The sequence below is a fragment of the Centruroides sculpturatus genome, unplaced genomic scaffold (assembly GCF_000671375.1).
Source record: "Centruroides sculpturatus isolate CEXI.00-Female unplaced genomic scaffold, Cexi_2.0 scaffold795, whole genome shotgun sequence".
In the NCBI taxonomy this organism is placed as follows: domain Eukaryota; kingdom Metazoa; phylum Arthropoda; class Arachnida; order Scorpiones; family Buthidae; genus Centruroides; species Centruroides sculpturatus.
In genome coordinates, this window is record NW_019385121.1 from 196,415 (window position 1) to 221,370 (window position 24,956).

At 33.4% G+C, this 24,956-nt stretch overlaps 2 protein-coding genes across 2 annotated transcripts in view; both read right to left on the bottom strand.

Annotated features, from left to right (window-relative positions):
- LOC111635051 (DNA (cytosine-5)-methyltransferase 3A-like) overlaps positions 1 to 24,956 on the bottom strand; it is a 151,585-nt gene that overhangs the window by 16,262 nt on the left and 110,367 nt on the right. Inside the window, exons 15-16 of the mRNA XM_023379901.1 lie at positions 17,352 to 17,430; positions 4,249 to 4,367 (exon numbers count right to left, since the gene is read on the bottom strand). Coding sequence (XP_023235669.1) covers positions 4,249 to 4,367; positions 17,352 to 17,430 — 198 coding nt within the window. The remainder of the gene's footprint in view (positions 1 to 4,248; positions 4,368 to 17,351; positions 17,431 to 24,956) is intronic.
- LOC111635054 (protein ANTAGONIST OF LIKE HETEROCHROMATIN PROTEIN 1-like) lies at positions 992 to 3,251 on the bottom strand. The gene is made up of 4 exons (XM_023379905.1): positions 2,789 to 3,251; positions 2,240 to 2,695; positions 1,832 to 2,071; positions 992 to 1,684 (listed from the first exon to the last, which is right to left on the bottom strand). Exons 1-4 carry the CDS (start codon positions 2,977 to 2,979, stop codon positions 1,291 to 1,293), a joined length of 1,281 nt encoding a protein of 426 aa, XP_023235673.1. The 5' UTR covers positions 2,980 to 3,251; the 3' UTR covers positions 992 to 1,290.

Genomic DNA, 24,956 nt, shown 5'->3' on the forward strand with positions numbered 1-24,956 from the left:
ACAAAATTTATAGTGTTCCTATACTTTTGTAACAGACTGTAATTTAAAATCATTGCAATTATGTTTAGAAGATGTCAGAAATAAATTATAGCCTATATAGTATCTTGCATACACAAGGCATGTTTGTCACAGTGATAGCAGCATTTCCAAATTATATGCTTACATAAATGTATATGATACAATAGCCAATATACATGTATGATGTAATAGGCTATAATCTATTCAGTCATATCCCAATTTTCAAACTGATTGTTTAGCAAAGTGAAAATAACAACTTAAACATTTCCATTATAATTTGCAGCAAACAAGATCCTTAGCCAAAAATTTAAGCTTATGAAAGATGCATATAAGAGGGAACTATCAAAGCTGCAGAAATCAAAGTCATCTGGAGTGGGCATTAATAATATGCACAAAATCAGATTTCTGCATTTCGACCAGATGGGTTACCTGAGGGACTCCATGCAGGCAGATAAAAGTGAGGATACCATCAGCCTCAGCACCTCACTTGAAAATGTAAGTGCAAACATAATGTTGGCCACATAAATGTGGTATGATGGTGGCAACAGTATAGTTGCTTACCTAGAACATTGATTGTTGCCTTGTACCAGTTATGGATGATTTGATATATGAATGTCACATTCTAACATGGTCATTAGACATGTACACTACAACATGTAGTGCACATGCCTTAATTAATTAATAATGCAATGCTGGTTTTGATTTCAGGACAAGTGTAGTCAACCCATAGCTACAGAAAGAGAAGACTCGATGTGTACTGAAGGAAATGACTTCCAAGAGCTATCTTTCGCAATAAATAAAAGCATGGAACCAAATACTCCAGCAAGTAGCTCGATTTCAGGAAGTCACTCAGTAATGCCAACGACATCGACATCGACATCAAACAGCCAGCCGTCTAGTCCCCATCCGATGGACGATGAAATTACAGTTGACAGAGGAGAGAAAAGAAAGAGACAAAAGACATCGCATGTGTCATCTTCCTCTCTCAATTCCGAGCTGTACAAAAGGGCTGTGGATTACCTGGCAAACAAGCCCAGCAACCCCCCAGCATGTATAGAACAAAATTTTGGTAATCACGTCGCCCTCAGTTTAATGAAAATTAATGAAGACTTGCGGGAAGAAGCCAAATATGAAATACAGGGCATTTTGCTCAAATATTATAAACAATCAAGGGCCAATTTTTAAAGCAATAAATGTTTGTTTTATTATGTTATGTTTAATAAATGTTTGTTTTATTACATTATTTTTAATTCTTTCAATTGTACATAATATCTACACAAAACGATGTTGCCAGTAAACGGCACCAACATCGGACATGAAAAATTCTTTAAAGTTATCCCTTACAGCTTTTGCCTCTGAGCTGTAAAAGTTGGAGTAGGTGGTGGCCACTTGTGGAAGATGTATATCTGTCCCGGGCTGTACAGGAATCTCACTCCTCCATGTACCAGGCACAGTGATACCGGTTTCCACATCTTCTCTGTCCACATAATCGACTGGCCATGATGCTGTGTTTTCATGGCTCCTTAAAAAGTTGTGAAGCGCACAACCAGCAAGTACTAATGTGCGCACTTTGTCTGGCTGCAACAGTATGGGGTTCAGGAACACCCGTAGTCTGTTTGAAAAAATTCCAAAAGCTGTCTCCACTACTTGGCGGCCACGTGAAATTCTAAAAACAATTAAAAGATATGTTTAATCCAACTATTGCTCTATCAATTTTCCAAGATCACACGGGTTTTTTTTTATTATACCATCTACCCTTTTCCTACTGGTATAATGCTGCAAGATGCAGTTGCATTAGCCACTGAATGCTTACCTGTAATTGCATATCCGTTCTTCCAGAGTCAAATCACTTCCACCATAAGGTTTCAGGATATACGGTTTCAAGCCAAAAGCATCATCGGCTAAGAAGACATATGGTGTGACTATGTCTTGACCTGGAAGCGGATGAGCTGGAGGTATGTCAAGAGCATTTACATCTATAAGCTCCTTTAAGTTGCATTTGTTCCACACACCTCCATCGCTGATCCTACCTTGTGTGCCAACATCAACATATCTAGAAAATCAAAATAAAGAAAATGCTTTTAGCCCTTGGTATAATTAAATTAATTAAAAATCTACTAATTATTATCACTTGTTTTCTATTTTGATATACACATTATTGTTAACAAGGCATTGGAAGTACAGAATAGACTTGTTTCTTCCCTTCTGCACATCAACTTACCGAAATGTGTAATTTGCATCCACAACTGCTAAAAGAACAATTGATTCAGTCCCTTTGTAATTATGGTAATGAGAACCACTGTTGATGGGCTTCCTCATCACAATATGCTTTCCATCAATGGCTCCCAAACAATGGGGCACATTCCACCGATCTTGGAAGTGCTTGGCAATAGCCATCCAATGTTCCTTCGATGTTGGCACTTGAAATGTATATTTTAAGGTCTCGTACAAAGCGGCACATGTTTCCGTGACTATGTAAGATATCGTTCTTTCGCCAATTCTGAATTCCCAAGATAAGTCTCTAAATGTACTTCCTGTGGCTAGAAACCGGAGCGTGACAGTCAGTCTTTCAGCGGGAGATATTGGCTTCCCAAACTTTGTATTTTCCTTCTGAATTCTGGGGGAAATTTCATTCAAAAGATGCTCAAACTGGCTTTCTGTTAGCCGCAGCCACCTCCTGGAAATAAACATGCAATTTGTTAATTATATTTGTGCTTTAAAGGGCATCAAACTGCCTACGTTATGTTAATTGCCATGTTAGCCAACGTACCTGTATGAAGTAGGATCCTCGCCTCTCAACTCTAGATTTAAGTTCAAGAAGGCCCCTTTATCTTTTCGTCTTTTTATCCAAGTTTTGGTAGGCCCCCTCTTTCTACGCCGTTTGTTTTCGTTTTGTTTTTCCAGCTCCGCTACTATTATGGCACACACTGCATAAGTTGTTTTATCTTCAGAATCGCCCATTCTTATCGTCGAATAATTACACGATACAATTAATGATCTTCCAGCACGCCTAACTCAAAGGGAAAAGCACGATAACACGTCTTCACATAGATCGCTAAGTTGCCACCTTTTTGAAATTGTTGACCCGGACATTTTCAAATTAGGATGTTATACCGAGGCATTGTAAGTGGGATAAGTTTGGGGGGTTTTTGTTTTGTTTTGTTTTTTTTAACTCTTTCCACCTTGTCTGGGTTGAGAGGGCCTCTTTTTGGCAATTAGTTTGTGTGGAGGTGTGAAGGTAGTCTTTAACTATTAAAATAAAATACTTGCAAATATTTTTATAAATTTATTTTGTATAATTTTACAATTTCTACGAAAACGGGACAAATTAATAATTAATCCGAACCATGAATTTAAAACCGGTATGGTGGCAACACTAGTCGCTAATCTCCCATGATGCAGCATTTTTACGTGAGCAAAGGTTGTGTAGTTTGCGGCTGCTTCGTGCCCGCGTAGCTTACCTAGCAAAAATATAGCTTACCTAGTATAGCATCATGGAAAAAACTAGGTAGCTTACCTAGCATAGCATCATGGAAAAAAAGGCGGGGCTTAGGAGCGCGAGCGAGCGTACGCTCGCTCGCGCATCCTGTAGTTTGCGGCGGCTCTAAAGTTGCTCTATTAAATCCACTGTGTTGGTGATGGAAAATTGGAATCCTTCAAGATGTGGAGAAAGGATGTTATGTACTGCTTCTTCCAGTTTTTGTGTGGGAGCTTTGGCCTTATCCACCACAGGGCGTAATTGTTGCCCTTCCTTATGTATTTTAGCAAAGGCAAACAATTTAGGGGCATCAGGCGCGTCCATTACAATGTTCTTCATATTTAATGTGGTAGCCAACTTTGTAGAAGCAAAGCGTTTAACTCTTGATTGTAACTTATCAATCGTGTTATTTTCAAATGCAATGAAGTTGAAAATAACATGATTGATAAGTTATAAGATTACTGTATATAACAAAGTTTATTAGTCATAATTTTTTCAATTAATAAATTAAAAATTTTAAAGTTGAAAATTCAATTAAAAGATTTATATACATGCTAAGAAGAGCAGCACACAAACATCATTACAGTAGTTATTCTTGCAGCTAACTTAATATAAAACTTTCTATTCTGCCATTTTTCTTTATTTTAGTATTCATTTAACAATACATAAGTATGTTAATTTAAATAAAATTGTCCAGTATATTTTCCATTAAAAAAATTATAGAAGAATGTTTTCTAGTAACAAATACTTACCGTTCTATTTCTGTAATCCAAAGAACATCAGGTTCTCCATTCATACTGACTGGAAATACAGCTGTCTTTCCTTGTTTCAAAGAGTTGCTATGAGTTGTTATAGAGCCTACTTTCTCTATCTGAAAATAAAAGTTGGAATAAATTTCTCAAAATTTTTATTAAGGATCAATGTGTAATTTGATAAATTATTTACAGTCGACCCCCCTATAAGATAGAGATACGTTCCATTCTTTAGGAATCCGATTTCTTACAAATCCTTCCAATCACAACCCAACACGTGTCAAGTTTACGGACTACGGCTGTTTGAAAGATTTTCTTCCATAAAATTAATCGATTCTAGACTAATCCGACTCAACATTTCCAAAATACGTATATATTTTTTGGGAATAATCCGTATAAACTACGCTATAAACAAAAAATTGTAGGATTACTTACCGAGTGTCACCATTCGACATTGCCATTGCTCAACATTGTTTTCGTCGCGGAACAGCTCAGNATATCGTATACTTTGCAGAAGTAAGGTGGCTCAGTCGAGGACAAATGTTAAAAAGATTTTATGACCTACTTAATGAAATCAAATCTTTTATGACATCAAAAGCAAAATTTGTGCCAGAACTCAACAATGCCAACTTGCTTGCTGATTTAGCATTTTTGGTAGATTTGACTGGTCATTTAAATGACTTAAACACGTGTCTTCAAGGGAAAAACCAACTTATCAGTGGGATGTTTCAAATCATAAACACATTCCAGGTAAAACTGAAATTATGGCAGGCTCAATTAAATGTGAACAACTTTTTGCATTTTAACACATTGTCCAAACATATTCCTAAAAAGGGAAAAAAACATGTGGCCTTACTTTTCAATTTGATACAAGAATTCGAAAATAGATTTTCAGAAAAATAATCTTAATTTTTGTATTTTTGTGACTCCATTTACAGTCGATATAGTAATGCTGCCAACAACTTTTCAAATGGAATGCATAGAGTTGCAATCTGACATCCAACTTAAAGAGAAATTTGATCACGTCTATTTGTTTGACTTTTATAAATCATACCTACCCAGAGACATATATCCTGCACTGCACAGTCATGCGTTATTCATGTTGTCATTGTTTGGAAGCACCTACATATGTGAGCAACTATTTTCAAGAATGAAGCATACTAACTGTAAAATTAGAACTAAAATATCGAATGAACACCTTGAGGGCTGCCTGCAAATTGCAACTACTTCAATCGAACCAGATATTAATGCATTAGTTTCTCAACAACAATGCCAAATATCACGTTAGTTTTATGTTTTGGAATTATACATAAAATGTATAAAATAATGCCAAACGAATTCCATGTTCTGTATTTATAATAAAAAAAGTTCTAATACACTTTAAATATTTAAATATGAAAACTATATATTTTATGTTGTTTTTTTTTTGGTTATTAAGCTAGTTGTGGCCCAAAACTCTATAATTTCTTCCAATGTGGCCCAGAGAAACTAAAAGGTTAGACACCCCTGTCCTAGAGTGTAACCTCGATTTGTGGACACACACAGTTGCCATGCATGTTGGGCATTTGGGCATGATGTGAGTACCATCCAGTGTGATGTGAGTACCATCCATCATGTGTAACATGATGGACACAGGAACATGCCAAAGAGGGAGTAGATTGCACTGACCCAAGACAGAGAGCACAAACCAGCAGATTTGCTGAACTTGTTCACCACAGCATGTGATATCCAAAGCTGCCTGTTGCCTCAACAGTGCATCTGTGTCTACATAAACCGTACAACAGATTGCATGAAGTCAGGTTGCACACACAGCAACCAGTAATGAGGGTGCCATTAACCACTTGACACAGGGCTGCATGCCTGGCATGGTGTCATCATCATCATCACAACTGGACTACTGAATGGAATCAGGTATTGTTTACAGATGAATCCTGCTTCTGTCTGTGAGGAATGACAGCCATGGAAGTGTGTGTCTACATGCCAGCTCATTTTTCAAAGCATCACACTGGTCCTATAATGGACATCATGTTTTGGGGAAGCATCATGTTCAATCAGCGGATAGCTCTGGTGCACATTTCTGGTACTCTGATAGCGGACCAGTACATTACACAAATTGTGGGGTCTGTGGTTTGGCCACTGGTACAAACTGCACCCAATATGGTGTTCCAGCAAGACAATGCCCAACAGCACATTGCACAGTAAACTCTCACCAGCTTAAACAGAATTCACATCCTTCCCTGGCCATCAGCCTTTCCAGATCTCTCTCTCTCTCTCTCTCTCATCACCCATGGTACCTCGTCTGATGTGAGGTGAACCAAAATGATATGCATGTTGTCGTGGATGCAGCAGAGCAAGGGATATCTCAGGCAACCATTAATCACCTTATTAGTAGTATGCTTCACTGTATAGCTGCCTGTGGGGACATATTAATTACTAAAAAAACAAGTGTCTGCTACATATCTTTGCTTGTTCCTTTAATCATTTGCATATCTCTGTCACCTCTACCAGTCCTGCAATGTGCAAGTGGCTACATGTATTCCTTAATGGTGTTAGGATTTCACTTTTGAAGAGTGTATATAGATTTTTTTTTTTTGCTGAATGTTTGAACAAACAAAAAAAGATAATGCATTATTTTTTAAAAACATGAAAAATCTGCAAAATTTAATTGATACAATACATTTTAACATGACTATATGAATAAAATACAGTATACAAATTTTTTAAATACATATATTTGTCTGTAGCCCTTTTTTTGGCTTTCTGTTCTGTATATACAGAATCTGCCCAAAAGTTTCTGGACTAATTTTTTTTTGTTGAAAATCAAGAGGATTTTGCACTTGTTATTTCACTGGTATAAACCTCAAATCTTTGCTCACATACTGTAATTTTTTCCAGAACTCTGCAGCATACCATTTTACAATAATATTTTAGAGATTCTTACGTAATTGTATTGTAGAGAAATAGATTATTTATCAAATTCTTACGTAATTGCGACTCCATCATTTTAAATAATTAATTTGAATACTTTAGAGAGTTTTACAGTACAAGCTATGTGATTGGAAAAGATAAGTGAGCAATTCTGGAGCAGCAAATAAATCTGATATTCTATACGAAATTGGGTAAAACATGCACAGATCCTACAAAATGATAAAACAAGCATACAGAGATGAGGTAATGTCAAAATTACAAGCATTCAATTAGTACAGACACTTCAAGAAGAAGTGTATAGACAACAAAGGGGATTATTTTAAAATTGACTAAGATCAGTTTCAATTATTATTGTTGATGATTTTATCTCTGCCCATTCTTAAAACTTTGTGACAGACCCTGTATAACTCAGCTAATCCAACCTTTTCACTAATCTGAGAGTCACCATATCAGGCGGCAGTTAACCTTCATGATACTGGATTTTGACAATTTTTATAGAGTGGGTTCTTTTTGCACCTATACAAAACCTTACTAAAATGTTTTACGAAATTTTCATTTTTAGCAATTTTACTGTTTTAATATCTGTGAAAATAAGGTATGTTTTAGATTCAGTGGCATTTTAGTGTGTTTCTTTATCAGACCATTAACTTACTCATTTCACCAGTGACAAATGAAAGCATTTTCTTATTCTCATGACGGTCACTAGACCATTTCAATATTCATATGATAGAGATGAGAGTGAGTTTTGTCCTTCTGCTAAACAGATCATCTTTGGAGCTTGTAAATGTCATTAAAAATATGGATGCCTTGTTGAATGTATTTGTCTCTGTCTATGACAGTATTACAATATCAAAAATAGTCAGTCAGTAAATAGTTGAGAAAAAAATAATATGTAAATAACAGTTAATAATTTCAATTCTAAAACTACTATGACAATTCTCAATAGCATTTCTTTATTCTACACTCACATAATCTAATGATAAAGTAATGAATAAGACTCGAGACGAGTGTGACAGTTGTGAAATAAAGAAATAAACCTTTAAATTCAATGTAATACATTGAATTTAAAGGTTCTAATTAGGGATCTATAGTGTGAGGTAGCAGAAGTTCCTATATTCGAACTAGTCTTTAATATTAATATTGTTCGAGTTACGTAATAATTGTTGTTCGTAGCTATCTGAGAAAGTCTCCCGTTACATTTTATCGAAAGCAACATGATGCTTTCTTGTGATCTTTTAACTTCTGGATGGCCGATATCGTCCGTGAATATTGCTAGAGATGGCTGGAAAAAGTCAGTCATCATCCATCCCTCCGACAAAGGAATCCCGCACTGATTATTCCCGGAATATCGTTGACCAGTGCCATTTGAATACCTTGTGCCATCATTGTGCTAGTGGATATTATATTGGAACTAATCACCATTGGAACTATTATCAAACAATGAGAGCTCCATCGGGAGATCACCTTTTATCACCAGGCATTTATGAAACTCACACTCGTTATGTGAACTCTCTCTCTCCGCAACAAAACTTAGAACCTCTGTATCCTTTCCCATTTATTTTTGATTAAATCCTTGTTAATTGTTAATTGGAGGTTGAGTCTCTTCCACATGCTGTCTCATGATCAGCTGACATTACGAATCCATCTGTCCACTTACGGGATTGCTCGCGCGACGGTGTGACATAGTAATTGCCATCTCGGCTTCCGTGTTCCAATAAACACAGTGGTGTCAATCCTGACAGGGCACCAAGGAGGTGCTGACCCTAAGGTCACAATAGCATCATGCATCTTATGTGATGCTCTGGACAGGTCCAAACCCTCACTAAAATTTACATTTTTGAAAGAAAAAAAAGCAAGCTAGAAATATTTGTTGTATGGAAAATGTGACACAATTGTACTGTAAATTGGTTTAATTTGTAAAGGTGCTTGTGTCCAATGCCACTACCCACATACAGTCCTAAATCCCTCATTTATCCTGACGAGAGTTTAACTAAATCTCCCCTTTCCAGGTTGGCAAACCTCACACTAAAACTCAGGATGTGACTAAAAATGTTAGTATTGATTCAGAAGAGTAAAGGTAAAGGTAAACATAACAAGTGTAAAGGTTTCCAATTTTGATACTACAGAAAACAGTGATATATAACTTACTTTACTTACAATAAATACTGAATGAAGTCTGTTTGTACAGTATTTGTTGTCTGGAGAAGTCCGTTTTTTCAAAAGAAAAACATTCTGTGGATGAACATATAGAAATTAAGTTACATCTTAGATTTGAGTAAATATGGTATATTACTTTCGAAATTTTGAACTTTTTGGAAAAGCCATTTATTTGAATGCGTTTGAATTAGTGATGTAACGAATATTCAGTTACTATTCGGTATTTGGCCTATTTTTCGCTATTCGGCTGAATACTGAATATTTAATCACTATTCGGCCGAATACCAAATACCTAGAAACAGGAGTAAGAAATAACAAAAACACAGTAAATTAATCATTTTGGTATTTAGATTTAATGTTATCGGGTTAGTGTTATTTGTTTATATTTATTTATAACTTATAACATGCACAAAATGAAAAAGAAAATAATATTAGTCACATGTATTCACAATTTATAATTACAAAGATCAGCACACGTACACACCTATTCGTTCAAGAATTGTCGCACATATCTGAGGGTCTGACACTGCCTATCCTTCTTCTTATGCGCTCGTCTTTGCTCTTCCCTTTCTCTTTCCTCTATCTCTTTAGTCCACGTATGCCTACGCATACATCATAATACGCGCTCACGATACTTTTGATTCATCACTTTTCCGTCATAGTTTTTCCATTTTATAATTACGTGACTCATAGCCTGGTGACAACAGAGAAAAGAGACAGATAGGACGTTGGTATATGTCACAGTTATGATTTTACAGATTCGAGACAGCTTGGTAGCCCGAACGGCCCCAGGCTTTCGCCTGTGCACGCTAAGTGACTTTCATTACAAGCATTTAGCTTTCCGAAGTCTATGACAACAATTGTTTGGCATTGACGGCCGCGAATTTCGCGCCAATAAGCTGCTTTGACTTGTTCGATTATGTTATCTACTCAATTTCATATTTATTTTCACATTTTCATTTTGTGGTTCTTCTCTGTTCTTTTTCCGTTATTTACACGTGTAGGTCATTTCATTGTTATCCACATTTGATATCATCACTTATCACATACTTCCATGACACTCTTGTCTGTCTGCTACAACTGTCAAGAATTAACGCAATTGGCAAAGCGTAGTGACAGCGGGCCAATAGAGAGCAGGATGACAGGATCCTTGCCATAATGCGGTTTGCGCGCCAATTTTCGTAGGTGCCTTAATCAAGCTAAATAGTTTGGCTGAATACACTATTTGTTGCAACATTAGTTTGAATGCATATATCTAAGAAAGTAAGTGCAATATGGAGATAGGAAAAGGGAACAATAGTTTAGTTAATATTTTGTGTAAAGGTTTTAAATGTTCAATGTTTAAAGTTGAATATCTCAAAACTTTGCCCATTTTCACATATTTTTACTCATACCTTCGTTCTAATGAATGGCAAAATTTTATGGAGGCAACTTTTCATTTAAGGGAAAAAAGTCAAGTCAAAACTTTGTTATGCTACCTGTAAGATGCAGTATGATATGTGCTTTACATTGGTTTAAGGGCCTAAGACAGGACATTGGATCTGATATCACATGTATAGGTGTATAATGACATGTCTCCTACCCCTACTCTGTCTCTGTGCTGGTTGCTGTAGCAACTCTATGTCGTGTGATGGTCAGATTTTGTCAGAATGAAGTTTAGCTTTGCTTGTGAATGTGTTGTCATTTTCTGTTATGTTAAAGAAGGTGGTTGCCTCCAACTCTGATTTAATGAAACATTACATTGAAAGTTCTCAAACATGTCAATGAGTCTTTGCACCATTTCTCATTTCTGCTCCTGCACTCCTTCACGATGTCAGAGTCATGCTATCTATTCATGAACTCAACTGTCAGTTTCATAAAGTGAATCAACATAGATGATTTCAAAATCATGGTTGATCTAAACAAGAGGTGTTCAATAAGAAAGATATAAAAAAAGCAGTGGGAGGGAAACTAGGAAAGGACAGCTGCACCAGGTCAATTGATGATGACATTGACTATGAAGACTGGCAAAAAGATTCTTAAACAGCTAAAAAAAAAAATAACAGAACTATACCCCATAGTGAGTAAAATCATGATTTTGTCACTCCTTCCCTTTTCACAAAGCAGACAAAAATTAATGCAACACTTCAGTGCCATAAGATATATGATGGAAAAAATGTGGGATTGAATACAGGAGCAAGAAATTCCATATATACTAAATGTAACCAAAGGAAAATACTTATCAGAGGAAAGCATAAAAGCAATGCTGGATATCAGCAGAGAGATGCTGAGAAGTAAGAAGTTCAAGAATGTGAACATGCATGGAATATTTGTGCAAAAAAGATCAGTGCTAGGGAATCTGTTATGAAGCTTTCAAAGAGGAGAATCATCACGAACCTGTCATTAAAGTTGGTTTCTCAAAGTTTTGTGAACCGCACCTCACTGAACATGTGTATTATGCTTTATCCATCAGAATTTTAGGTTAATGTTTGCAGATCTAAAGGTGAGCCAATTAAGTCACCCTGATGTGCCCCTTCAAACACTATCAAAACTCTACTACTCTGTGTCCAAACCTTGTTCTTTGTTGCCATTTAGGCAATAGTAAGCAGTGCCCCCAGCAATCAAGATTTCAAGAAAATCTTTTTCAACTCTTCCATTATAATTTTACTGACATCATTACATATCAATATAATCAGTGAGTTAAAGTTGACTGTTATTCTCCTAAAAAGTTGACAAGTAATACTGAAGATTTCATAGATAAATTTATGGAGTGCATATCTGCTGTAGCCATACATTATTACATCACAAAAAAACAGTCAGATTACTTTAACCTATCCAATGTTGAATATTTTCTCCATCATGTGTTGCTCCACGTTGAATTTTTTTTATGTTAAGCCTAATGTGATCACACGTTTTAGAAAAATAATAATTGTGGCTGTTGTATTGTTCCAAATTACTTTATATTTTACACACACAAAATAGACATATTAGGAAATGTAAAAACAAAAAGTTTTATTTCAGAAGTTAGTTTTAGTGTGATAAATCTCAAAGCCAGGAACAATGCATAGTGGAACGGAACATTGTTTACACTGATAACATAATTCTACTCACTTTTTGTTTGCTGAACAGACTTTACAAACTCTGGTTGGATGCTTTTTTTCCTGTTGCTGATATAAAAGTAGGAAAATGCCTTTCAGATAACCTTAACAGATTTTCATGTGATGGTCAACCACGGCGGGCTATACGTCTGCTTGTGTGAAACTTTTCCATCACTTCTCTAATAACAGACATATGAAAATCAAGAAATGATATGTTTTTTTTGTATGTTGGCAATACAAAACACAAGCATTATATAGTGCAATATCCAGCATGTGAGAGTGCAGGTTTGATGTTGTGTAAAAATTGGAAAAATTAGAAAAATTTCCTAAGCCTAATTCCCTGGCAAGCTCGTTAGAAAAACATCACTTGAAAATGGATTAAATGACGCCCTTCTGTCAACCAATGAATGAGAATCTTAACGGTCAGTTGCAAAATGATAACATCCAATTGTGAAAAGAGAGGAATGTAAGTGACACCATTGCATCAATGCAAGTCATCGCTGAACTAGCACCTGCAAAATCAACCTTCGTTTCTAAACAACAGTCAAGCACATGACCATTTTCCCAGGAAAATTCGTATATAAGGATGAAGCACCTACACTTTGAAGCATTCGTCACAAGGGATTAACGTACCAATGAAGTAGTGTTTGTCCTCAGAGAGCATCGAAGAGCTCTATTCACCTGCCCTTGTTGGCCATATCCGGTGAATACTGATGGACTTTCCAGGACACTGCATAGAACAGACTCCTTCCAGGCCATTATCATCAACAATTCGCAATACAAAAAGAAAAAAGGGAAGACATCAACCTACCTTACACACAGATTAGAGATATTTTGGGTAGATCATGTAAACTCTCTCTCTGCATTCGAGAAATTAGGTATAGTGCACAGGCATAGCATTAGGAAGCAGAATAGTCGCGCCCCATTATATAATCGTATGTTATCTGTATTTAATCACCATATCATTTGGAATTCTTATGTATATCCTAGACTTAAAATTTTATTAAACTGTTGTTTGTTATAGTTAACACCTGTCTGTCTGTCTCATTCAGTACACAGCTCCTATTGACCTACTTGGCACTCCTCACTCATTGACGAGACCTCCTACATGTAAACTGCTTTTGAATTGCAAGTTAGGATGCAGTTTACATTATCCTAAACTCATCCTAACTGGTGTCATCATCCCGACAGGACAATTCACAAGAACAAAGATTTTGCAATCTTTGTTCTTGTGATTTTTGGCCTCCATCGTCATAAAAGCCATCCCCAGACAATGTGAGCAGGTCTTGCTGACATGTTGCCATGTAATTGGCACAAAGGGAAGTCCTCTGTGCCCCCAGCTTCTCATACAGCACATAAAAAAACACCTTTTTATACCATTTCACCGTTTTTCTCATGCACAGATAATTGTGTATCACTCCATCACAGATCAATTCCACCCATATTACAATTATAGTCTAAAATACAATTTGGCTTCATTATTATTTCTCCTAATCTGTTAAGTTTACCAGAATCTGAGAATTTGTTGTTACTCATCATACTTAGAATTGTCAAATCCCTTTTATCTTTCCAACAAAACACAGACAATTCATCTTTCTGACACGTTATAAATTCCCCTTTCTTCAATTTACGATCAGGAAAATTGTGTGGCATTCCAATCTGAGTTTTGTTCACAGTTCCACATACATATGTTTGTTTATCCAGAAGCGTTTTTGCTAATGTTAGTGAGATGAAAAACCTCTGTAAAAAACCCTTGTGATTCTTACTGAGCCACTTGCCCATCTTCAAAATTTCCATATTCTGTCGTAGCTCCCATGTAAACTAAAAAGTCCCAAACAAATCCTGTTCATGACTCACAAATTTTGAAGCTTTTTATGCCAAAATAATTGCTTGCTCATTAAATAATGTCTAAATTCCAGTCTGCCTTTCAATAACAAGACTTTCGTCTACACACACATTTTCATCTGGGATGTAAGCATATTTGAACCTGTGGCAAAAATGATCAATAACACTGTGTAATTTATGCAGTTTATCATTACCACCTGAGGCTTGATTATTGTCTGTAAAATGCAAACATGACAATAAAAGCAGAAAGCCGTTACTCGAGATTGCACTCAAAAAAATGTTGTAGAAAAAGTATCTTCAAATGCTTTTTCTACACCACTTAATATATACTTAAGTGCAGTTTTCTAATGATACTTGTGACCATAATAAGTCTATAAATTCTCTAATTTCTGGATTTGTTGTCGGTTTCCAGTTTTTTATATGACTATTTTCCTGTAAATCGTCACAGTTCATCAAACTATCATCATACCTGTTCGTTTCTTCAACGATCTTGTCCACAAGTTCATCATCGAAAAAGACACTAAAGCAGTCAAATGGTGTAGCATCACTGTAAATTACATTGAATTCCTGCTTGTCTTGTGAAACTGTTTACTTGAAGGCTTCTGAAGTTTGTATAGATCCAACTATCATCACTACTAAATCACGGACATTTTGCACTATTATTTCCTTGAGTACAACCATGTGATTGGCCTCTATATCCACTTGTAGTTGGTATTTTGTGATCAATATCACTACTACCATCACTTATATTTTCATTTTGTATATATTTGTCGTTGCTTTCTGAAAATTCAGACTCATCAGAACCTAAATTAAATAAATATCCGATCATTTCTGACTTATTCAGAGCGCTATTTCTCCCAGCCATGCCATGTCAAAACAGAGACAAACTAACAATCTACTTTCCTTTGTGATTTCTTGTAAACAACTATTACTGTAATATTCTGCTGTGCAAAAACTAGATAACATAATGATTCTTTTGATATGAGTCACTAATTTTGGAATTCCATACAAGCGATGTTTAAAAAACGTTCCGATGCAGAAACGAATATATTCAGAGTCAATATGTCAGATCAAATGAGGTCAACATGAAAATATGCAGGAATGACACGGGACAGGTTAAGTCAGTGTGAGACAGACTATAAGTAGGAGATATTTTAGTTGTAGTGGACTTCTTTAAGAACTATCATTTTGTATTTTAGGATAGTGCAAGGTGTGCACTGGAGTAATGCCCAAATGACAGTGCATCTCTTTTCCTGTTATTATAGGCCTTAAGATGATGATGATGATGTTCCTCTGGATTTCATAATCATCTCAGCTTCACTGACCAATAGCACAGGTGCCATGCATTCTTTCCAGCACTAAATTATAGCATTCCTGCTTATATGCCAAATCTCAAGAAAGTCATCTATTTCCAAGATATATATAAGTTCTCCCAAATAAAAAGTTCTTTTTGAATGTTGTATCTTTTTAATAGTTTTGTTTGGGTCCAGATCAGCTGATATTCATGATCAAGCACTTTTTTTCGCCAATTCTGTTGATGGTCTACTATTTAGCATGTCCTCTTGATGTTCAGTGATGTGAGATATTAGCGTTCTGGTCGTGGCTCCTGTATAAGTAGTTTCCTCTCCTGATTAATCATGCTTTAATGGAATTTGATAAACTCCCGATTTTTCATTCAATTCAACGATGTCTCATCAATCAGGAGAGGAAACTACTTATATAGGAGCCACGACCAGAATGCTAATATCTCGCATCACTGAACATCAAGAGGACATCCTAAATAGTAGACCATCAACGGAATTGGCGAAAAAAGTGCTTGATCATGAATATCAGCCAATCTCGACCCAAACAAAACTATTAAAAAGATGCAATATTTCTAAGATAGAGCTTCCTCCCAATATAAAAACTGATACAATCTGTTCAATGTGCTTTTCCACCATGAAGACTGGAATTGCTAGAGTGGCACTTTTTTGCAACATCACACAGCAAAAGACCAAGCAATGGGCTAGATGGTACATTAATTGACTGCTCATGCAAATCTCCAGCTCATGTCTGTACCTTAATAAAAACTCCAAGAGATCTTTATGAGTGGGTGCTCAGAAATACAGGAATGATATGTTGTTATGTATCTGATAATTCATCAAAACAAGAGCAAAAATCATTTGCACGAAGATTTATGATATCTATCATTAAGAAAATTAGAGAATACCATGCAGCAATGCCAATGTTTGCAGAAATCATCAGGATGAAGACATTTGGAGTCTGCAGAAGGAAGAAATTTTAAGCTTAGAGGGTTACAAGGACGTTGAAGATCCTGAACCATTCATTTTTACTCATACTCTAAGAAGGGCATGAGGAAAAAATATGTGAAAATAGCAAAATTGAAGATGTTTTCAGCTATTCAACTTTGAACATTAAACATTTGAAAATTTTGTATCAAAGTGAACTATGAACTATTGCTCCCTGCCCTACAAAATGCAACAAACTGCATCTCCATATACAGTTGACCCCCCTATAAGATATAGATACGTTCCAATTTATTAGGAATCCGATTTCTTACAAGTCGTTCCAATCACAGCCCGACACGTGTCAAGTTTACGGACTACGGCTGTTTGAAAGATTTTCTTCCATAAAATTAATCGATTCTACACTAATCCGACTCAACATTTCCAAAATACGTATATTTTTTCGTAGTTTTATAGGAATCGTAATTATAGGGGGGTCGACTGTAGTGCAATTAACATCTGAGATATATATGTTGAAGTAAATGGCTTTTCCAAAAAGTTTTAATTATATTATCCAAAAAATTAAAAATATTTGGATATTATAAAATCACCAGAAATTAAAACTTTGCAAAATGTTTTGGCATGGCTATGGATGCAAAACAAACCAACTCATAAAAATTGTCAAAATCCAGCATCATTAGAGTCAACTCCTGTTTGAACTGACATGAATAACATGTAAACAATCCCACACAATAATTAATTGGATTAGTGAGAGTGAATTGTATATATTAATATAATATATAATAAAAGTTTACTATATATCTTATGACTTAGAAAACTAATATAAAAAATACATTAAAATTTGACTTACAATGGCTTTCCTATTAAGATGGGGAGTTAACACTGTATCTAAAGTTGAAGAATTGTATAATTCTTCTTGACAGCAAGGACTGTAATAAAATAATAAATAAATTTTATTTCATAGCAAACTATTTCAAATCCTTTACAATAACTGTTCCTTCATTTTTAATATAGTTTTTAATAATTAGTAGTCATTAGTGGGATGTAACAGATATAACTAATCTGTCTCACACATAATATATACTATTATAAAGAGGTAAAGTTTGTAAGTTTGGATGTAGGAGGTAATCTCTGGAACTATTCATCTGATTTCAAAAATTATTTCACCAATATTTAGAATGGACCTTCAGTGTGGACATAGGCTGTATATTATTCCGTTAAACATTCATATAAATTAAAAGATATCATCTAGGTAAGCGTTATATTTTTGGTGTCAGTGGGTGGTGAGGGACAAAACGCATCTGACACATTCATACACGTCAGTGCATGTGTCTGAACTTGTAGTATATAAAGTTGACACGGGGAACGCATGCACATAAGTTTGCTTTATTCAAACTCTTAGTCTTAATGTTAGATTTTATGTAAAATTTATATTTATGAATGATTCAAGAAGATCCAACTTATTTTTTGAATTTAGTAAACTAGAAGAACCCAGAAGGGGTTACGAAAACGTATTGTTATTTATCACTTAGTGGTACTACGTACTGGTTAGTGATTGCTGTAAATCTTAATTATCATTATCCCAGTGTGGTAAGCACATATCTAAAAATTTTCTAATTAGTCTCGGAAGAGGGGGGACCTAATTCTTGCACTAGGTGAAAACGGGTAAGATTGGCTATAATCTAATGATCTTAATCTTTGCTATCATTTTTGTTCGAGCAACGCCGGGTTCATCTGCTAGTTTAATAAATAAAGATGAAGGTGATTTGTAACATAAATAATTCTAAAAGTTCTTATTAAATATTTGACTTTTATAACTGATTCAGCATGTTTGCCATCTTGATAATAATTATTATAGTCAGTGATTAACAAAAGAAAGTATTTTCTGCATAACACTCGAAAAAAGTGATTTGCATGAGATTGAGTGTACAGTATTATAATCATTGTTTTGTATTACAAAGCACTATATTCCTCTTTAAATCAACAAGCATATAGAACTAGCACAGAATCTAAAGGAAAGCTAGATTATATTTTCTAGGATAAAAATATTCCAGAAAACGGAAAGGCAATCATTTATTATTTATATTTTAAATATCAAGGTTACTTTATTACAAGCCAAAGATGCACCAATTGTAAGGAATCAAGTCCGAGCATTATTTTTATTTACTTTTATTTTGCTTATTATTCTATTTTTGTTTGGGGCTTATGTTTTGTTAGGACGAAGGTTTCCTCACCATTCACCTTAGAAACTTAAAAATAGAAGAGAAACCAACTCACCAACGAGAGAAAAGCGCCGTAGAAAAAACTCACGCACACTTGCATTCCCGAGTGGAAAAAAGTAAGTCCGCACCGAGAAAAGGGGGGGGAGAAGACCCCACACGCACATCTTAAATTTGCTAAACCTTAAAAGAATAAAACATCCCAAAAATTGTCAAAAAGAATAATGTAAAAGGTTAGCGAGTATTGTCGGAAAATAGGCTGCCAGACAAATAGAAAAGTTTTTATTGTTAGTGAATAAGTATGTAAATGAGGGGAGTGATCTCATTCAGAATTGTGACGTCACCTCACAGTATAAAAACCGAACGTCAAGTGAAGACGAACGAGGTGAACTCCAGATAGCAACGAGCTTGGTGAGCTTTGTAGCAGAACGAAAGAGAGGTGTCCGATAGGATCAAATAGTTCCAAGGCGATTTTGAAGTTATTCGATTTGTGGATCGATAAATAGAGAAAGTCTTGAGAGTTGAGGAAATAGGTTCCTAGTATATTGAGGTGATGATTAGGATCTTTAATTCATAAGAATTATTGTATATAAGTTAAGTCTTTAAATTTTGTCGAATTCCAAAGGGGAATAGATTTTAGTTAGAAACTAGATTGATTGGAGTTTTGTCGGGTTGATTCTTATTGATTTTCATTGAATAAAATTTTGTTTGATTGTTACTAAATATTGTATATAGTTTATTACTAGAACTTTTATTAAATATTTGATTTGTTATTGACAACTTTTGTCATTATTTAATTTCGGTGCACGCTAAAAGACCAGGCCTGGCATACTAACGCGAATCCGCGTAAAGTACCCGTTAGGGAACAGCTATTTCCGGCACACAGTCGTGTCGTTAATCGTTGGAAAAGTCGGAAAAATAATATAGTACTTTACACAATTAGATCCTCCCATGTAGGTAACCTCACTGAATTGAAGATATAATTTATAGAAACTGTTTTTTTTTAATCATATCTTATTGTATGTAGAGATACAGAACATGTTGGTCTTCTAAAATGGAAAGAAAATATAACCAAGATTTTATTCTGGCTATTAATATTAATATGGTTAGAAATCAAGTTGGTTCAGGTAGATCTGGAACATCTCTCTATTTAGACTATGATATTAAAATTAAAAAACATGTGCATATAAGAGAACCTTAACACATGCTTATTTATATTAAAGCATGCATATCTTTTATGTCTCTTAAATCTGTTTATAAAATCTTATATATTTAAATATTTATTTATAAAGGCAAAAAATTATCATTTTGATGAATAAAACTTATCCAAAGAGATTAAGTATATTTTGGATTTTTAGAAAAATCATTGATAACATTGGGAAATAGATTTTTTCTTCATATAAACTCAATAAAACTAAAAATTGTTTGAAACAAAAATAATTTGTGTAAGAGATACAGATGCTGCAAAAATACTTGTGAGAATCTGAAGAGGGAGAGAATAATTAGAAAAAAAAAATTTAATTAAATAATTTAAGAATATAATTTTTAAGATGTAGAAATTGAATCAAAAGGTCAAATGGAAAAGGGAAAAACACAACCCACACTTCCTATTTTGTATGATTGTGATAAAACCAATCATAAAACCAATCATCTGATCATACAAAGTAACAATTATTACTAAGGTTGCAAGACAAACTGACCTTAGTCACCTCCAGCAATTAATTCAGTTGGTTTGACAGCTGTTATCAAATTTATGAGGTAAAATGAGTAATCATAACGGCTGAAAAGAAATAATAAATTTAAAGAAATGTTCAATTTCTGACAATTAACATAAACAAAACCTGGACACCAATGAAACTTAGATGGGATTGTACCAGAATTTCCCCCCGATAGTTTCCCCTCTAGGATGGGTATAAAAAGGGCTTGGACCTAGTCCTCCGGGTGGACATCCACTGCAGACATCAACAGACCCATACCGCCATTCTGTTTGTCACCACCTCACCATAATTACCGATGGCCATGAAACAAGATTGGGAATGCAGAGGTAGTATTGATGAAATATTTGTAAACTCTCTCTCTCAGAGGTCTTTCTTAGTTAGTTATACTCTCTCTTAGTTATAAACTAGATTAAGGCTAGTTTAACTTACAGAATATTGAAACAGATAAAGGCCCCAGAACTTAGCTGATTTACCGACACAAATGGATCAATCATTGTCGTGATTTAGAATTATTTTTGATTATTCCAATTTCTGTAGCCTTTCATTTTGTATTCGCTTTGTATAATTTTATATTTGATTAAATATGTTATTCTTATATGTAATTATGTGTCATCCTTGAGTACGACTGACATCTTATCATTACCTCGCTACCCTCCTACTTGTTTACCACATAGACCGTCCCTGACAAAGAAGCCGATAAGTGGGACAAGCTTGGCACTCTACCCCTTTGTTCACATACTACAGAGATTATCTAGTAGGCTTATGGTAAATGATAAATGAATAAAATCAAATCTGGTTATTTTGAATTACAATATATATTTTTAAATTGTAATGGAATTATTGGATAATTCAAACCCATTATTTATTCCTTTGAAATCTGTATTTCAATTAATGTTGAAAATAATTAATTCAAATTTCTGGTACAAATTTGGATAATTGAAGCTAGTATATTTTATAATTCAAGCATGAAATGTGGAGTAAAATGTGATGTGATATTTTATAGAATACACGCATTTCAGAGAATTTCCAAAACAAATGCTTTCTGTAAAATCACATTTTACTTCAAGTTTCATGAATGTTTTTATGTTTGAATTATGTTTTTATGATGTTTAACCTTGATATGTATACAAAATTTATCTTTAGTTAAGTTAAACTGATTAAAGGAGTGGAGAAAAAAGTAAAAAAAAATGTGATATTACCAAATAATATGGAATACTACTGAATAATAGATACTTGCAGAAAACTAGTTTAATTTTCAAAAGCAGATAATTCAAACTTTCAAACTGTTTTTTCAAATTAAAAAGAGTTGATTCCATATGATTTAATTTAGAATAAAAGAGAAAAATATCCAATATGCTATTTGGGATCTGAAAGTCTGAATCACAAATTTATGAGGAGTCACTCTACACTAAGAGCAAACAAGAATCTGAGAAATATTTAGAGAATATAAAGGTTCTATAATAAAGAATCATAGAAACCAAAAATAATACTCCAACTGCAGTAGCTATGGATAATAATGTTAAATGGGCTAAATTAATGTAATTACTAAATTGATATAAAACAATAATTGAATAATGTAATTGATATTTTCCACAATAAGCATAAAAACATTAAAGTCCTCAAACAAACTTTTAAATTCCATTTGTAATAATGTAATACTTTAAATACAATTAAAAATAATTTATTTCTTTTTCACTTTAATTAATGAGAATATTATATTGTCAAAATTTTTTAAATTTAAATATACTTATAAACTAAATCTGAAATCAGTTGTTCATCATGGAAATAAATCAAGACATAATCATCCAAATACTTGGTTAATTATCCATCATTTTTACAGTAAATGATAGGAAACTACTGAACTGTCTAATGTAAGGCTTCCAATGGAGGTAAAGATTACCTTGTTATGGATGAAATTAAATGTCTGAAGAGTGAAAATAATTGTTATAGATAATTTTAATAATAAAAATTATTTTGATGATTTTTTTGATTATTAAAATAATAGTTTTGATGCTGTTTTGATTGTAGCCTGAGGGATTTTTGATTAAAAATTTACAAGAGGGGACAAGTGAATCATTCAGATAATTTTAAAATCATTTAAAATATTTTGAATATTATATTATTTTTCAGTTGAAAGATCCTATTATTAACTGTAAAGATGGGAAGATTTCACCTCAAAATAACTGTCAGAAGCTGTTTTTAATTGTTCCTTTAATTTATCAGACTTCATACTTATTAAAAATTGCAACAACCAATAAATTTTTAATTATAATAATACAGTACACTTTTAGTAATTCAAATATCCAAATAATCTGAACTGAAACCCAAAGAGAACTCTATCCAATTTAAAATAAAAACTTTCAAAATTTCATTCTTAATTAATAATCAAATAAAAACTGGTAATTTTATTAAAAACTGACCTTATTTTATAAGATACTTCAGTATTAATTTTAAATAAAACTATTATATTCTAACTTTTAATTTGAAAATTGTATTTTTATTACTTCCAAATACAAATTTCAACCATCTAAATTTTTAACATTAATTAATTTGAAATAGCAACAACACACTGTAATTTAATTATATAATTCAATAAATAAATATATTTGACATACTTTGGGATTTCAGCTGAACTCCAATATTCTTGAACCCTATAATAAAAAACTTAATTAACAAATTTTAATATTTGGAATAAAAATTTTATAGAATAAATGTTATAGAAAGAAATTTTTAGTAAATAAGAGTAACATTTATAAATACAACAAAACTTTAAATTCTTGATATAACTGAAATGACTAAAAATTCAGCCCTTGATTAAATTTACATTCACTACATTTAATAACACATCAACTAGTGATAACTTGTTATTCAATAACCTGTTATTTTTTTAATTGTTATTTTGAAAACCAATGACATATTGTTATTTAAAAATATAAATAATGGTCAATATGAAGTATGTCACATGTTGTGCATTACAATATAAGTAACTTAAATTAAACATTAATTAAAAAATTCCACAATGAAAATTGATACATTACAAAATTCTAATGCATAGAAGTACCACAACAGTGTCTTCTTTATTTCAAAACGTCCTTTACACACTTCAGGAACACACAGTACTTACGGCAGAAGGTTGACTCTGCTGTAAGGACTGTGTTCCCGAAGTGTGTAAAGGTCATTTCAAAATAAAGAAGACACTGTTGTGGTACTTCTATGCATTAGAATTTTGTAAAGTATAACTAATAACTGGAAAATAGTCAAAACAACAAACTGTAGAAAAAGACTTGATAACACATTAGACTTCCAACTTCATGGATGGATGGCCGAGTGATTAAGGTGTCAGCCTACAACTCTGGAGATCCAGAAGGATAAAAAAACTCAGGAATTTTTTGGAGATATCCATCCCAGATATGTCAGGCCCATACCACACAACGTGGCTGATAAAAGGCCGTCTTAAAGAGCACTCTAACAATCATAAATCATACTGTTAGAGTGTTCTGGAATTATCCTCTAATACTTAAGGAATCTGTGAGTGAAGAACAACTTAGAATATCAATAACTCTACATGCTGCTTCTCCAAGCAATGTAACATGATCAACATGCACCAGGCACATTATCTATCATCAGTGTGGACCTGGTTAATTGACTATAGTAACCGACTCTTACCATAGCAAATACTTGGATGCTTCCCTACACCATAAACATAACATATATTTTTTACACTGAGTTGCAACAGCTACCATTTTGACTATATTTTATTGTAATTCATTATACTTATTTTTTCTGTATATCACATTTAAGTTTATTTCATTTATTTATTTTTTTATTAATTATTTAATATGATATAATTACATCTAATTTATTTACTGAAATCATACATAAGTTTATATATGAATTTTAAATTTTCAAAATCTTTAGTAACACTGCATGTATCCTGCATTCATTTTGAATGTTACTGTGAGTCCAAATAAAGATCCAAAAGCATTTCTCTATTTTTGGTTTCCTTAAATAGTTGTATTTTATTCTTGTAAATAGTAAAACTAGGAAGTTTTTTCATGCACAGAATGCCATAATAAATTAAACATTTGGAAACATGTATAATTATAAATTAAATGGCGACTATATTGAAAAATGATTTTTTACTACTTTTTAAAGCTGATCATGTTAGTCTATCTCTTCCCAAACTAATTTTATAAAAAACTTTTTATATTAAAAGGCTTGAAATTTTTTGACAATTAAAATATTTTAATGTAGAAGGTATGGTTGCTGTATGTTCAAATTCTGTGTGTAGCATTCTTCTTGTAATCCAGAGAAAACAGAAAATATTTTAACTTTAAAATTTTGTATTTACATCATTAACAGATTTATTTAGAATATCTCTTACAACTTTTTCAATTTACAAATTTTAATTTTAAATTTCATCCTTAATTTGGTGTATGTATAATACATACAGTATACATACACACACACACCAAATTTATATATATATATATTGATAGGAAACTACTGAACTGTCTA

Coding starts and splice junctions, on each gene's coding strand:
- LOC111635054 (XM_023379905.1), bottom strand. CDS start 2,979: ATGGGCGATTCTGAAGATAAAACAACTTATGCAGTGTGTGCCATAATA. Junction 2,072..2,239: donor GATGCAAATTACACATTTCG/GTAAGTTGATGT, acceptor TTGATTTTCTAG/ATATGTTGATGTTGGCACAC. Junction 1,685..1,831: donor GAACGGATATGCAATTACAG/GTAAGCATTCAG, acceptor AATTGTTTTTAG/AATTTCACGTGGCCGCCAAG.